We start from the raw sequence: 17,523 nt of genomic DNA, 5'->3' as shown, positions 1-17,523 counted from the left end.
TTTCTTTACTTTATTTCAGGTACTTGCAATCTTCCAGGACTCGCCCTGGAATCTGAAAACCACCATTTTTTGGACTTTGGACTTGAGCAGGAGTTAATTTAGGAACTTACGTACTTAAACAAGCAGTAGTGAAATTAAATAACTAAATGCTATTATAGAGTAACGACTGGTAAAGGAGGGCTACTGGACATCTTTTGAATAAAATTTTTATATTTACTTACTGCCTGATTTGATATGGTTTTTAAAGTTCTATAAACATCTATAGAAATAGGAGGATGATTTTCATAATAATCTGCAATTTTCACTAGTTAACCTACCTAGTACGTTATCTATGCTATATCTATGCAGAAATCTACGCAGAAATCAAGAATGGCAGATCACCAGTGATATAAGAGAAATAAAATCAGTCCGAAAAACCTATTTTCAAACTTTTTTGGCAATGAAAGAAAATGAAGAGAATATAGAAATACAGCACATTAAGGAAGACACCAAAAATATAAAACCCCTGATGATATAAGAAGTAAAGCAATCAGTATAAGCACAAAGGAATAACACAGCTCCAGGTATTGACAACGTCCTCCCTGAAGTATATAAATTAGGCAGCGAACATTTATTAGGACAAATGCTCCAGTGATAAACAATCCACAAAAAATAGAGAAAAGAGTCCTAGAGTTCGAAAACATCGTACAAGAAGCACTCAAGAATAGCACTACTGAAGAAAAAATAGACATACATATGGGAAGGTTAAAAAAAAATAAACCCGAAAATAACGGACATGAGAGAATGGAATTGTCTACTCTATCGAGATAAAAGCCGAGGTGATAAAGAGGACTCTCGGGAGTGTCAATTATCACCCAGACAAGGATGTAGATTTCATCGAAGAAGTTGAAAAACAACAAGAAATTCCTGAAAAACCAAACGAGATTATTATTATTCAAATATCTCTACAGGAAATAAATAAACTAATTAAAAACAATAGGTTATATCAATTTAATTAAAAACAGTTCACTAAGAAAAGCACTTTGTTTATATAAAATTTCAAACAGAGCTCTGAAGGATCTACCGGCGAAAGCGATAGTATTTGCAACAAACCTAACAAATGCGTTTCTTAGATACAGGCTCTTCCCAAACCGATAAAAGACAGACCACATTATCATGGTACCAAAGCCAGCAAAGGACACCTTCTTCTTCTTTAAGTTCCATTTTCTATCAAAGGTTGGATATCATCATAGCTATGCGGACCCTGTTGACTGCCACTCTAAATAGTTATGCACTCTCTTATCTTTCTTTGTCAACCGTTTTCCATCCACTCCTGAATGTAGGTCTCTCCCAATTGCTTTCATCTTTCTTTATCTTGCGCCAATCTAATCCATTGTTTGCCTGCCACTACTCTTATGTCATCTCCCCTTTTTTTAAGATCTTCCCATGCTTCTTGTTGTCGTCCTTGGTCTCCATTCTAGAATTCTCCGTGTCCACCTGTGTCATTGTATCGGGCTACGTAACCTGCCCAGCGCCATTTCATTTTTGTAATTTCTTCCACAATATCCCTTTTCTTCGTTCTACGTCTTATCTCGGTGTTTATAATCTTGTCTCTCAAACATGATTCGTTTCATTACTCTTTGCGTTGTTTCTAATTATTTAGCAGATTTTTTGGTAAGACCTACTGTCTCCAAGCCGTAGGTACAAACTGATAGTATGCATGTGTTATACACCTTGGAGGTGTTTTTCAAGATGTATGCTAGTTTGTCGAAAGCGCCTCAGTCCAGTTGTGTTCTTCTTTTAATTTCAGCATCTTGATTTGGTTTTCCAAGTTTGATGACATGACCTAGATATACATAATGTTCAACATTTGCTATGGTATGATTTTGTATTGTTATAATTAAATAAATATTATTGTTTAAATATGCTAAACGCCTCCAACGTTCTGCACTACCTCATTTAAACCATTCCCTCAAGTTCAGCCACGACATTCTTCGTCTTGCCACGAAGACTCTACATCCTACTTCCTACATGGCCTTAGTACTTAAGTTTTCCTCTTGTTATAGTCAATATAACCCACTTAACACCAAAATTCAAAGGCTGCCAACTTATTCAGATGCACTTGTTTTAATGTCTATGCTTCCAAGTCATAAAAAAGAGTAGTGAATACGTAACATCGAAGCATACTTAGGCGTAGTCCTAACCTTATATCCCTACAAAAAAGAAACTTTTAAAGTTTAACGAATGATGCACGTACTATTTCAATACGGGTCTTAATTTCTTTGGTTTGGTGTAAATTTGATGTTATCCATGGTCCTAAGTATTTGAAGGTGTCCACATTCTTAATTACAGTATCTTCAACATTACAGTATCTTCAACAGTATCTTACTTAATTACAGTATATTCCAAGTGGAATTTATTTTTGAATCTGCTGATTTAGTCGTGATCATGCATTTAGTTTTTTTTTAAATTTTTCCTCAGTCCGTATTCATGACAGCATTCATTAAGTCGTTGCATTACGTTCTGTAAATCATTGTTGTTATTCGTCATTATTACTGTATCGTCTGAAAAACAAAAGTTATTCAAAACTTCTGCATTAGTAGATATAACTTTATTGAAATCTGAAAGCGCTTCTTTAAATACCGCTTCACTGTAGACATTGAAGAGTAGTGATAACAGCACGCAACTCTGGCGGACTCGTATCTGTATTTTAATATTTCAGGTGTTCTGGTTGTCAACTCTTACCTTGGCAGTTTGATTCCAATATAGATTAAATATAATTTTTATATCACGACTGTCGATATTTTTGTTTTTAATATATCTACAAGCTTTTTATGTTGAACCTTATCAAATACCTTTTCAAAATTTACAAAACATAGGTGCATATCCTGATTCACGTCCATGCATCTCTGGCTCAGCATATTCAAGCCAAACAAAGCATATCTTTAAAGCCCATACAATTTTTAAAGCCAAATTGTGTGTCACTAATATCATATTCAAGAATTTTAACAATTCTGCTGTGTATTATTTTCAAAAATGTTTTAAGTGTGTGGCTTTCAGTTCAGTATTTAGAGCAAATCATTTAAGCGAGCTACAAGCAAAATATTACTATAAGCAGCACAAAGGAGCAGCCTTCCTGCATGTAAGCAATGCCTTCGACAGGGTCTAACATAAAGGATTGACATACAAAATGAGAAGCTATGGATACTGTGGAGCCATGACCAGACAGATCTCTTTATACTTGGGCAACTGAAACTTCAGAGTTCGAATAGGACAAGTCCTCTCTGAACTCAGAACTCGAGATGCTAGAGTACCATAAAGAATGGTCTTGTCACCCCTGCTGTATACAATAAACACTGACGATGTTTCTAGAACGACTAAAATACTACTTAGTCTTTATGCAGACGACAGACACATCGATTGCGGTTAAACATAGGAACATAGATATAGCAGTCGTCACCTACAAACAGCAATGGACAACATAAACGAATGGACCATCCAATAAAAAACATCCATTAACTCCGGAAAAACACAACCAGTCCTCTTCAAAAAGAGAAGAGAGAAGCCTGGGAAACATGTGGGAACTTGACATTCATGTCGAAGTTTTACTAGAGCCAATTATAATTACACCAGGTGAAGATAATGACAGCGATAGCAGCACTGCATCTTCAGATTTAGACAGCGAATAATATGTTCTAATAGTTTAGTAAGAACATCAGCATAAAAAAACCAAAAACAAAAAAAAAACGAGAAGAACATAGTAAGTGTTTGTGTTTAAATAGAATAGTACAATGTTTTGTTACATCAAAAATTATTTTTATTTTGTTTTTATAGAATTTTATTTTGTTTTATAGGATTTTATTTTGTTTTGTTTTATACTATTTAATGGGACAATATGGCTCTTGGCTAACACCCATTTAAAAAAAGTAGCGCGACACAAGACATACCTCTGCGGTGGTGTGGAAACTGTCTTAAAATTTGTTTTAAAAAAAAATTCATTGTGTAACTCTTTAAGGACGGGTCACGTCAAAAGACGTTTTAGCGTAACTTCCGCGACAGCCGGGTGGCATCAGTAAGCTTTCTGCAAAATAACTTGTTTTTTATAGCTTTTTGTTTATGGAATTCTGTATTTTTAGGAGACTGTAGGGAATAAGCCACAAAATATTTATTCATAGGTTTAATTTACTGACGTTTCGACCTCTATATAAAGAGATCGTTTTCAAATATACAAATGATAGTAATATTTATTTTTCTATGGCTTTTTACTTGCCGTTCTGTATATTTAGAAATATTGTTGGGAATAAGTAACAATATATTTATTCAAATGTTTAATTTACTGACGTTTCGATCTCTATATAAAGAGATCGTTTTCAAATATACAAATGATAGTAATATTTATTTTTCTATGGCTTTTTGCTTGCCGTTATGTATATTTAGAAATAATGTTGGGAATAAGTAACAATATATTTATTCAAATGTTTAATTTACTGTCGTTTCGATCTCTATATAAAGAGATCGTTTTCAAATATACAAATGATAGTAATATTTATTTTTCTGTGGCTTTTTGCTTGCCGTTCTGAATTTTTAGAAATAATGTTGGAAATAAGTAACAATATATTTATTCAAATGTTTAATTTACTGACGTTTCGATCTCTATATAAAGAGATCGTTTTCAAATATACAAATGATAGATATATTTACTTTTCTATAGCTTTTCGTTTGTGGCATTCCGTATTTTTAGGGGGAATGTTGGAAATAAGCCACAATACATCTACTTACATGTTTAATTAATTGACGTTTCGATCTCTATTTCAGAGACCGTCTTTAAAGTTAAAAAAAAAAAGAAAATAAATAATATAGAATTATATAAATATATAATATGTAATAAACAAATAAAAATAAATATAACTATAATTTATATCTTTGAAAACGGTCTTTGGATATAGAGATGGAAACTTCAGTAAAAACCTGCAGATGAATATATTGTGGCCTATTTCGAACAATAATATTTAAACAATATAATATAATTAACGTTGAAATAAAAGTGAGTGTACGCCACTGGATTTTCATACGTCTTTCCCCACTTCTCCGCCTTCAAACTATGAATCACTCTTCCAAAAAGTGGAATTATAGTATAATATACTTTTTTTTAGATAAAAAAAACTGTTTTAGTCCGTAAAATGTTTAACTTTTTTTTTCAATACTTACTTCCCCACCTTCATTTGTCCTATTAACATCATAATTAACAATAAACTGTCCAGCAAACCCATCATATTCTGTATTTCCAAGTCCATTGCATGCAAATTCCACTTGTCTTTCAATATCGGGTTCAAAGATTATCAAAGCTGAATTATTTTTCTTATAGACACGTGCGTCAGGATCTATCTTTGTTTGTGCCAGGTCCATTGATGAACTACCTGCTTGAAGATAAGGTGTGTTCACGAAAGCTAAAGGTTGATTTTCCCTGATTATTATCTAAAACGATACAAACAAACTCGAATTTAACAGAAGACAATATATAAAGACAACTTTAGTTGTAGCGCTACTGGTTGTCAGAAATTATTGTAAAATTAATGAGTTAATAACTCTTACGTTTTCTTTTTATTTGAGACATAACGTCTATAATTATTATGTAATAAGTGATATAACATCTAGGTATAATTAAGTAAATATAGTACATGATAGCACAAATTTTATAGCAAAGGTCTGAATACAGGGTTGGTCAATGTAGAAAAAACGTAATAATTGATACCTTCTTATCTGATCTTTCACTCGACTTTAATATGATCACCCCGACAACCCTCAAATACAACACATAAAATGCGAAAAAGCAAACCCTAAGGGATTAAGCAATAACTAAACGCCTCACTGAACATAAAATTACTTTACTTTAATACAAAAAAACTAAAATGTCAATATTACGTACCCACATTTATTTTTATAAAAATACTAAATATTGGTTTAGAACATTTCCATCTTCTTCTTCAAGTTCCGCTCCTATCGGAGATTGGAAATAATTCTGGCAGTTATAATTTTGTTCGTTACGCGCCTAAATAGTTCAATTGAACTGCATTCAAACTACTCACGGAGATTACGTAGCCACAATATTTTACGCCTTCCAGTCAACTGCTTCAATCCAGAATTCGTTCTCACAAATATGACAAGAACAATGTCACTGCGCTCACAAAACATGAAAATGAGAAGAAGCATAAATTTGACTTCGAAAACATCAAAATTTTAAAAACCGAACAAAACAAAAAGAAGAGGGAGATACACGAATCAATAAAAATAAAAAGAAATTCCAACGCAATAAATGAGAAAGATACACAAAACCTAAATAAAATATATTTCAATCTGATTTAAATAATAATAAATATAACACCATAAAAAGCTCTTAAAGTCATAACATATCTCCAATTTACCTTTTTTGAAAACATCAATGATACGCCCATATAAAAATAATTATACACTAATGACAGTAAACCATGAGATATCAGATATCAACTTTTATTTGTCACTTCATTAATGTTAGTGTCCCGTTTTACGTTTTGGTAAGTTATATATTATATATATATATATATATATATATATATATATATATATATATATATATATATATATATATATACATATTTTACAATAACTGTTTGTTCTTAATCTTGTACATTTTAGAATCTTGACAAAGGAAAGATTTTCCTACCGAAACGTTGATTTCTATGGAAAATAAAATCTAGTTCCACATGTAATATAATGTATTGAACCTAAACCCAAGAAAAACTAATTTTATATTAAATATAGTACGGTTCAAGAAACTCAAAACTATAATTATATATATATATATATATATATATATATATATATATATATATATATATATCATACTTACCATGACCTTTAGTTTTTTAACCATTTGTCCAGGTTGAATATTGCTAATGATTTGGTACTGCCCATTTTCTCTTTGTAATAGCTCTTCATATTCTAATTTAAAGAGGATCTTGCTTAGCGGTTCTACGTTTACTGTTATGGTGAACCTGTTCGAATTTTTTGTGCTCACAGCGACATGTCCAGCACTGTGTCCTGAAGCTACAGACTAAGAACAACTTAGTTATATACGTTTAGTATAAAAATAATATAAAGTAAAACAGAAATATTATACTATTCAACAAGCTAGTAGATAGAATAATTGTAGAAATTAATTATCAAGATATTTGGAAATGAAATACACGGCAATACACATGTCAAATATCTGGCAAAAGAAATTAATTTTTGGGGTTTTTTGTTGTGTCGTGTTTATTGAAAGTTTAATAAATCTATTTGTCTTATAATAGTAGGTTTTTCGTTAAGATTTTCAGCAGTTTGATTTCTTTAAGAATAGGTTTCGCAGCGCACCTAATATTTGTCCTTAATGCTTTTCATTCACCAGTGACTTGAAATATAAGAAGATGAAATTGATGACTGTGAAATTTAGTGTATATTATTATTTTTTTTTTGTAACTTAACAAAAAAACAAAATTTCTAAGAATATCATACCTGGTCATAAATTTTTTTAGCTATCTCCTTTTCTTTCACGAAGGCCTTGTATTGTTTTCCATCGATTTCCATAGAAAAACTTGAAATAAAAGCTCTATCTGGTAGAACTACGGAAAAAGCTGTTTGCTTTGCATTTCTATCTGAGTTTTCCACATTACTTATAACACTAGTTACTGCAAAATGGTTTGATACATTTGTGGTGACCAAAAATTCTTTAATTCTCGGAAGATCAGATACGGTGTTCTAAAAATAAAATAAATTAAGGTATAAGGAATAGTGTGTTTAATATTTCAGTTCTTTTTAATAAAATATCTTAACGTGGTAGATTGTATTCTAACTGCAATCGGATATGTAAAGATCAATAATTAATTTTTGTCTAACTTAAATTATCAACAAAAAAACTTAAAGTAAAGATCAACTCTAAAGTCTTAAATTAGCGATCTTTAGTCTCTAATAACTTAATTACACACATTTTGATGTGTATCACTGCCGTACTATACTTTGCTTTATACTATCACTTCAATAACTTAAAAGGCTTTTCCCCTTGAGTCTTGTGACCAAATTCACATTGTCGAGAAACTGGATGGCCTCGGGGTTACTGTGATTGAGAAGTCGTTTTTCGTAACTTCTGGCAAATCTCTCGACGGTCTGATTAACAGTGTCTATCTTTAAACCCTTATGGAGGTTACTGTATCTAAATTACCAAGGGACATTAACGATGTTCCTCAGCACTTTATTCTGAAAATGCTGGATTTCTATATTGCTTTTTTTGGTACAACCCCACAACTAGATGTTATATGTCCATGCGGGCTTACGAATTTGTTTGCACAGAAGAATTTTATTGCAGATTGATATCGTGGAATGTCTTCCCAATAACCAACACATTTTTTTGTACCTTATGCCGAGCTCTTCTCGTTTCTTCTTTACGATAGCCTTCCAGCGTAGCCTTGCGACTAAAGTTATATCCAAATATTTGTGTGTTTGCCACACATATAACACATAATTTATTTTTATTTATAAATTTGATATGAACGAACTTAGTTTCAGACAACTTAATTCGCTATAGTTTAATCCATTCATAATTTAATTAATGGAAGTTTGTAGATTTCTAGTCGCTTCGTTGTGATCTTTGCCGTGGTTAAGAGAGCAGTATCGTTTGCGAAGGTAATTAGAGTTTTGTGTGTTAATTCGGAAATATCACTGGTATAAAGCAGATATAGGTCAGTGCCCAACGCACTGCCCTGTGGTACTCCTGGATTAATATCATTTTATTCGGAATATGCTTCTTCATGTTTGACTCTAAAAACATAATTAGATATGTATGATTGCAACAACTGTGTATATTGTTTGGGTAGAAGATTACTTAATTCGCATATAAGCCTCTTGTGCCATATCTTATTAAAAGCCTGCGCCACATCAAAGACAGTGGAGCAGACTTTTCCCTCTTCTAATGTTTTTTCAATTATATCCGTTATTCTGCGAATTTGATCTATGATCGAGTGCCTTTCTCTGAAGCCAAACTGGTAGTATGGAATAAAGTTTTTATCCTCTATAATTGGTTTTCATTCAACGGAGCTAAACAGGAGAATAGGACTGGCATGGGAGGCTTACGGAAAACTGAGAGAAGTCTTTAGATCAGATATTCCCATGTGTTTGAAAAGGAAGGTCTTTGATCAATGTGTACGCCCAGTTCTAACGTATGGATCAGAAACATTGACCCTTACCAGAAAAGTAATCAATAAAATACAAGTGACACAGAGAGCGATGGAGAGGTCAATGCTGAATATATCCCTCAGAGACAGAGTAGTAAATACAGTAATTCGGAAAAAACTGGTGTTACTGACGCAGTTCAAAGAATTACAACATTGAAATGAAACTGGGCGGGGCACAAATTGAAATAGGTTAACCTACACTAAAGCTTTGTAGACAGCTATTAACTCTTAATTACACTTCTAGGCCCATCGTGGCTCAGAAACATCCGACAATGGACAGGGCTAAATTTTGAACAGCTAATAAGAACAGCTGAAGATAGAGAAGATTTTAAAATTGTAGTAGCCAACCTCCATTGAGGAGAGGGTACTTTAAGAAGAAGACACTTCTACCATATGTACAAGTAAAATAATTCCAATAAACAACATTTTAAACTTATCCATATCTTATCCCGTCCCGCGTTCTGCACTTTTTTATCTATCATATCATGCAGCAATTTTCACTGTCCCGTCCCGCGTCACGTCCCGTGTCCCTCTGGACGTCACGTCCAGCAAGCGAACTTTGAGGATCCAGAAGAAGATTTAACTTCCTTGATGCTTCCAGGTCGAGGCTCTTTTTTCCTCTGTCTTTTATTTTAAGGAACGGCCCATTCCGACAAATCTTGAGCTTTCAAATTGTGGCAAAATAGTATTTGATAATCTTATTCTTTTCCGCTATAAAAGTGTTTTTCAAATTGCATTCCTGGCCATTGCTTTGGTCAGTATTAATTTCCAATATTTTTTTTTTTTCGAGGTAGTCGAATAATAAATCTATGCACATGAAGAAAGAATGTGAAACGCAGAAGTTATTAGAAGAATAGGAAATGAAGCTAAAATAATATTGACTATCAAAAGAAGAAAACTTGAGTACTTGGGCCATGTTATGAGTGGGCAAAGATATTCATTATCGCAGCTTATTATGCAAGGCAAAATTCGAGGAAAGTGAAATGTGGGAAGACGAAGAATATCGTGATTTAAGAACTTGAGGGAATGGTTTGAATGCAGTAGTGCAGAACTATTTAGAGCGGCAGTCAACAGGGTCCGCATAGCCATGATGATTTCCAACCTTCGATAGATGTAACTTAAAAAGAAAAAGAAGTACATGTCCACACTGGGAATCGTGACATACTAGTGAGTCTGTAACTTTTTTGCAGTTTTTTAAGAAACCTTTTATCGGTTTTAGTAAATCCCATTCTGCTCCTTGGATTCTGAATGGTATTAATTTTAAATTACTGACCCAAAAGAAAGTAAGGAAAAAAAAGCTTTTTTTATGTCTCACGTTCACGGTTAGATTCAAAGGTATCATCATTTGGTGGTATTGCCGTAATGTCGAGTGGCGGTTTATTAGGAGGACCTTATTCAAAAAAAAATTTGTATACCAGGCGTGTATCCCAATAAAACAAAAAGAATTGTTGATAATATTTTAAAATTTTCTGTTATTCTAAATGTATTAATTATGTTTCATCAATATGAATTATTAAAACAGAAAAGATTTTAATTTCTATAAATATTTTTACGTTGCAAATATAATGCAGATACTTGTAAACTTTATAATTAACAAATATATAAAAAAATAACCCACTTGTGCCGTACTTTGTTAACGGGCAGCCATTAGATTCTGTGTTTTCGTATAACGATCTTGGTGTTATCATAAACAGCAGCCTAACTTGGTCCGACCATATTACCTCTATTTGTAAACGTGCGAACTCCAGACTGTATCTGATTCGGAGGTGTTTTTCGAGAGTTTCAATTCATTCTGTAAACTTTACACTCTGTACGTAAGACCCATACTTGAATACGCTGGACCAACGTGGTATCCTGATTTGGTTCGAGACAAGACTATGTAGGAAAACGTCCAAAGAAAAGCCACCCGAATTTCTTTGGTACCGAGAAGACCTTCTTATGCAGAAAGACTTAGTATGGCTAACCTAACTTCTTTTGAACTTCGCCGACAATGTGGAGACTTAATTACAACTTTTAAAATATTAAAATTCAATTTTGGAAATCTCTATGAAATGTTTATCATTAATAAAGATGAACGCCTCAGAGGTCATCAGTTCAAACTGAAGAAAGACAATTTTTCTACAAGATCAAGGCAGAACTTTTTACCAAATAGAGTTTTTGAGTGCTGGAATAACCTTAACGATAACATTGTCTCTGCTCTCTCTACCAACTCGTTCAAAAACAGACTTGACCGTTTTACATTATAGTTAAAATATTGTTTTTCTTTTAAAACAAAAATTGTAATTTTATTTCTTTTATTTGTAATTTTTGATTTTTTACTAGTAGGTTATTAATGAAATTTCTTTGTTTTTGGGCATAATAGGGACTTAGTTCCTCTGCCCTCGCTTATGTATAATAATAATAATAAATCATTTAGATAATAATAAAAGTGCAGTTTTTGCGGGAGATGGGGCAGATCCCGCGGGAAAGAGCGCCAGTCATGTCGCGCAAAAAAATCGCGGTACCGTCGCACGTCACATCTTGTACTGTCCCGTCGCCAAGAGAGCGGCGCCAATACAAACAAAAATCAAAGTCAAAGAACTAAATACGAAATCCACAGAATACTTATAAAGAATAAGAATATCAGAGAAGATCGCTGGGAATGAAATATTAGAAAACGATAACATCAAGGAAAGCTGAAAAAAACTCAAAAATAACATAATTAATGCAGCAACAGAATTACTTAGAGAGAGGAAAGTAACGAACACTAACATATCAAAAGAGAAAACACCATGGTTTAAAGAGGAAGTGAAGACAAAATGTAAAGAAAAGAAGAAAGCCTTTTTACAATACAGAACACAGCAAACACAACAGGCATAGAACCACTATAAACGAATTAGAAATAAAACTACTTTAATTAGACAATTAAAAAGAAAACACTGGAAAAGCTTCTCAAAACAGATGGAACACGAGTTCTACGGAACACAAAAAGAAAATGATCAGAGGACAAAAAAGGAGATGAACGAACTAATAAAAACGAAACACATTCAGAAGGAAACATGGGTAGACTACTTTCTATCCCTATTTACTAAAGGTGACGATAACGAACTACTAACATCAAAGGTAACGAAAACGAAGAAATAAATATTGAGGAGGAAGAGTTCAAGAAAGCATTAAGGAAATTAAAAAATAGAAAACCGTCAGAAGAGGACAGAATACCGAACGAACTCCTAAAGTACGGAGGACCAGATCTGACCAAACAGCTATTAAAACTAATCTAAAATATAATATAACAAATGAGATTTCCTCAAGAATGGAGATCAAGCATTCTAATACCTCTCTTCAAAACGGAAGACAAATCTGACTCGCAAAATTACAGCGCAATTAATTGATTAAACACAACACTAAAATTAACAAACAAAGTAATAACAAATAAACTGAATGAAATTATAACAGAAGAACAAAATGGTTTTAGGCCGAGAAGATCGAGCACAGACGCTATATTTATAATGAGGCAAGTGCTAGAGAAATCATTAAAATACAACAAACCGGCATATCTATGTTTCGTGTACCTTAAGAAGGCATTTGACCAGGTTAAATTGAACGATATTATCCACTTATTGTACGCCAGAGAGATACCTCTAGGAATAATCAAAACGATCGAAAATATCTACCAAAACAACACAATAAAAGTACAAGTAGAAGAAGAACTAACCGACCCTATTGAAGCTGGCAATAAGATAAGACAGGGAGATTCCCTCAGTCCTTTATTGTTCAACCTCATTATGGATAAAATAATAAAAAAAAATTAGAACTAAAAAAGGATAACAAATGGGAGAAAAACAACTTGAAATAATCTGCTATGGAGACGACGCAATACTACTCTCTCAAAGTGAAGATGATATACAACGTATGCTGCACCAATTTAATATAACGGCCATAAACTACTTTAACATGTTAATTTCCCCAAAAAAGACAAAATGCATGGTTATAACAACAACTACTAAGATGTAAGTTGGAGCTGGAAGGTCAGATAATAGAACAAGTGATGGAGTTTAAATATAAATATTATCTATAATAATATAAATATTATCTAGCTACAGAAAGCTCGAAACTGAAGTGAAAGATCAAGTAAATAGAACACACATAGCCGCAGGCTGCCTGAATGAAACAACATGGAGAAATAAAAATATCGGGAAAGAAATGAAAGCAAGAAATTACAAAACAGTCATCAGACCAATAATGACATACGCGGCACGACACAGAGAGGAAAAAGAGAATGTTAGAAACACAAGAGATAAAAACACAACAAAAATTGATTGTGACACACTATGGGGCAGAGGTAGAACATCAAGAACTGGGTAAGATATAGAAAAGTTGAATGTAAGCCGAATAACAACAAATAGAGTAGTAAAGACGGCAAGAAACGGTTCCCGAATAGGAAGACGATCAGTTGGAAGATCACGAAAATGATAAAACAACAACTTACTGGTGGCACATTGAAGGATAGACAGAGTCATGTCTCCATAAAAAAAGAAGAAAATTCCAGATAATGCAACTACGAGTATATTGAGAGGAAAACTCTAAATTTACCAAGCGATACTGCACGCAAATGCAATTAGATGAACAAAATATAAATCACGACAGATTCTTTATTATTTGCTAATAATAAAGGAAAAACTAAATAAATTGCATACTGAAGATACAAGCATTAAGTTTCTCTGGGTCCCATCACATGTTGCAATAGCAGGTACTGAAGCAGCAGATCTAAATACCAAAGAAGCTATAAACGATAAGAGTACCCCATATCTCCCCAATCTATAAGTATGGATTTAAAAAGCTACTTTATAAAGCACCTGTTTGAAAAATGAAACGATAAATGGAAATCCACACCATCAAAGCTTCGGCAGATAAAAAATAAGATTGGAGCATGGCAACCATCTTAGGTATCCAAGCCATTTACTACTTGGACATCCCCAGTGTTCCCATGAACATGTATTTAAAAAAGAAGAACGCCCAATTTGTGATGAGTGCGGTTCATCCCTTACAGTAAAATATGTGCTTGTGGAAAAGTGTGAAAAGTTAAATCGTCACAGAATTAAATAACATTTACAAAACAATCTTAAAGATATTTAAATTCAAAAAACACCATCGATAACCTACTATTTTTTATTAAGACTTTAATTTACTTCATCAGCAAAATATAAATAAGCTAAGTGTTACCGATCCGCTAATAACTGTATTAGGTTAAAGCAGGTTAATAAAAAAATAAAAAACTGTAAATAAAAAAACTGTCATTCATCACCTATTCTAATAGATCCAAAACTTAAGATTTTGACAAATCAAGGTAAAATAGTAATAATTATAATATGTATTATACTTAATATTTGCCATGTGGTAAATTATTTAAGTAGATTTCAAAATAAAAACCAGAAGTGATGTATGAGAAGTGAAGTGAAGTCTTAAAACATTCTAAGATATATAAAGAATACTACAGAAAACTAGACTTTTAAAACAAATAGACAAGAAAAAAAAATTGAAACTTACCCTTTTAACAATTGGGGGTCTTGAACCTGTGCCATCTCTAAATACTACATACTCATAATGTGCAAAAGCTTTTTCTATAAATATTATTAAACAAACTGCTATACAAAAATGACTTTTTTGCAACCTTAACATTGTAATCATATACTTTTATCAAAAGACATAAAGAGTAAGTGGATTCATAACAATAATTACTCTTTAAATGATCTTGGTTTGCTTTGCAAAGATAAAATTATTTCGATTTATTTGATAAGAAAAACCGATGTCAAAGTTTATCACTGAATTTAAATTTCTGCATTTAATGGCAATATGTATATACTGGTATTTATTTACAATGGGGTTCCCCATGTTTTAGTAATTTACAAAATGTTGAACCTTGCACTAAAAGACGGAGTTTATCCTAAATATTGAAAATTTATTAATGGATTTATTAAATGGGGAAAACGCTGAAAATATTTATCGAGGATAATTTTTTATCTGAACATTAAAATTGTCACAGAGAAAATATAATTTGAAGACGGCTTTATGCAGTTTAGTTGTAGTTTAGTGCAATTCTATATTGAATCTTTTTAGTGTTAAGGGTTGGCAGTTATAAATGACAACTATTTCGACGAGTCAACAAGTAGTTCATATTAAAACCAGGCATTATTATTATAATAAAAAGATTCTATTTATCAACGGACCTTGAAATGGGTTCATATCGAAGGTTATGAACCCATAGTGGTAATAATGAACTAACAGTTTGGTGTCCAAAAAAAGGTCGAAGACATTCGAAGACTTTCAGCTTGCTTTTTGTGTCTTCTAAAGTCTTTGGACGAAAAGTCATAATAAAGATATTTGGACATATTAACAAAAACGGAGTATGGAGATCCATGTACAACTATGAACTCTACCAACTGTTCAAAGAGGCACCGATCTCAGAATTCGTTAAACTTCAGAGACTTCGATGGGTTGGTCATGAAGTGAGAATGGAGACCGGAAAATTGCATAAAAGAGCTCTAGATAGTAAAATCTAGGGAGCAAGACCATAAGGAAGGCCACGGAAAAGGTGGAAGGATGAAGGCATAGTTTAGAGGAGGTCAAGGCTCGATTTGGGCTGTAGCGTCATTGGAGAGAAAGGGAGATAGATAGAGAGAGAGAGAAAGAGAGAGAGAGAGAGGGAGTCTATAAAGCGCTCGGAACCTAATTGTACAATATTTGCATGGCGGTGTAGTGGAAAAGGTTAAATTAAATACCTTAGCAAAAGAGATTTCAGGTATATTGCAAAATACTTACCAGAAGAAGGGAATTTTGACACAGTAACTAAGGTCATTGAAATGCAGAATAGGTTCTTTAAATACGTTTTTAATAAAATTCAGTTAAACTGTTTGGTGTCTTAAAAGTGCAGGAGGTGAAGTACACGATAGTGAAGTTATATCACAGTTACTCTCTGCAATGGCTGAAGCATATCAAGCGGCAACCACATTAATTGATATTATGTTCTGCCAAGATGAAAGTAAAATTACAGAATATTATCATGAAACTAATCATGATGTTTCTGATGGTTTAATATCTCGAGAAATATATTTCCAAATGAAAATTCAAAAAATGCTTTTTTAATATTTTGCAAAATCTCTCGAATGGCGCTAAACACAACCTCGGAAAACCACTTTCTGGGGGTTGGGACGGGGATAACTTTGAAATCTTAAATAGAAAACCATATATTTTATGTCCGGTTAGGATTCTACAGGAAAAAGTAAACAAGTTTTATCCGACTTTTTTTTTATTCGTGATAGATGGCGCTGTAATCACAGAAAAACATACAGATTAGAAGTCTGCAAGCTAACTTTTATGGTGCTGAATACAGCTTTTTAAGAATGTTTTGTAGTATCAGAATCTGCAATTAAAAATAGGGTCCCTATTTAAGGTCGTGTTTGGCGCCATTCGATAGATTTTTGAAAACTATTGAACACATGTTTTTTGGTTTTTTATTTGGAAATGTAGTTCTCCATTTCCGTAACATAATTCTCCATTTCGGTAATTGATTACATGAATTATGCCAATAATCACAGACATGTAATATTGGCATAATTACTGTAATTGTTATCTTTATAAGACAGCACCCTAATGTGGGCTTTTGTAATTTCAGCATTTAATTTACCTGTTACCGCTAGACCTGAAAAGTTTTATTTTATTTCTTTTTTACCTACCTATTTAAAATTTGTTTAATTAACTAATGTTTGTATTTTGAGAACGATTTCCGAAGTGGAAATTGAAACGTCAATAAACTAACTTTAACCTTTAATTGTGGCTTATTCCCATTTAAATCTTAATTAGCTTGTTTATAGATAGATGTGCATTGTGCATTGTCTTAATTTTGAGTTTGAAATTTTGTTGTGAGTAGCTATAACAATTGTAGTATTTTTTTGTTGTTTGTTTTTTTAAAACTGTCTATTTGTGTATAAAGAAAATGTTTAGACCAGGGATGCACCGACTTATTAAGACTAGGGGCCACTCGGGCAAATCATGAACTGATGGCGGGCCGGCCGCCAGAAGTATAGGTAATTAAAGACAATAAAGAATTGATAATAATTTATTAAAATTGAAAAATAATTTATTAATTTGACGCGTGGCACTGCATAGTGCTTACAATCTTTTTTATATTTGGCTCAAATTTACTTGTAGCAACACGTAAAACTGATTCCAAACTTTCATTTGCAAGGCGGTTTCGATTTTTTGTTTTATTATTATTTAGTTTGTTCACATATGAGCCGTTGAAAGCCAGAGTGGTACAAGTCAC

General features: G+C 32.6%; 1 protein-coding gene across 1 annotated transcript in view; it reads right to left on the bottom strand.

Moving 5' to 3' along the window:
• Window positions 1–14,958, bottom strand: part of LOC140445261 (inter-alpha-trypsin inhibitor heavy chain H3-like) — a 68,266-nt gene extending 53,308 nt beyond the window's left edge. The window contains exons 1-4 of the mRNA XM_072537180.1: window positions 14,748–14,958; window positions 7,510–7,752; window positions 6,866–7,069; window positions 5,188–5,454 (exon numbers count right to left, since the gene is read on the bottom strand). Coding sequence (XP_072393281.1) covers window positions 5,188–5,454; window positions 6,866–7,069; window positions 7,510–7,752; window positions 14,748–14,888 — 855 coding nt within the window. The 5' untranslated portion in view covers window positions 14,889–14,958. The remainder of the gene's footprint in view (window positions 1–5,187; window positions 5,455–6,865; window positions 7,070–7,509; window positions 7,753–14,747) is intronic.
• Between the last annotated feature and the right edge of the window lie 2,565 nt (window positions 14,959–17,523).

This window comes from Diabrotica undecimpunctata, chromosome 7, assembly GCF_040954645.1.
Source record: "Diabrotica undecimpunctata isolate CICGRU chromosome 7, icDiaUnde3, whole genome shotgun sequence".
In the NCBI taxonomy this organism is placed as follows: Eukaryota; Metazoa; Arthropoda; class Insecta; order Coleoptera; family Chrysomelidae; genus Diabrotica; species Diabrotica undecimpunctata.
The sequence above is the reverse complement of the archived record's forward strand: the minus strand, read 5'-3'. Positions and strand labels throughout refer to the sequence as shown.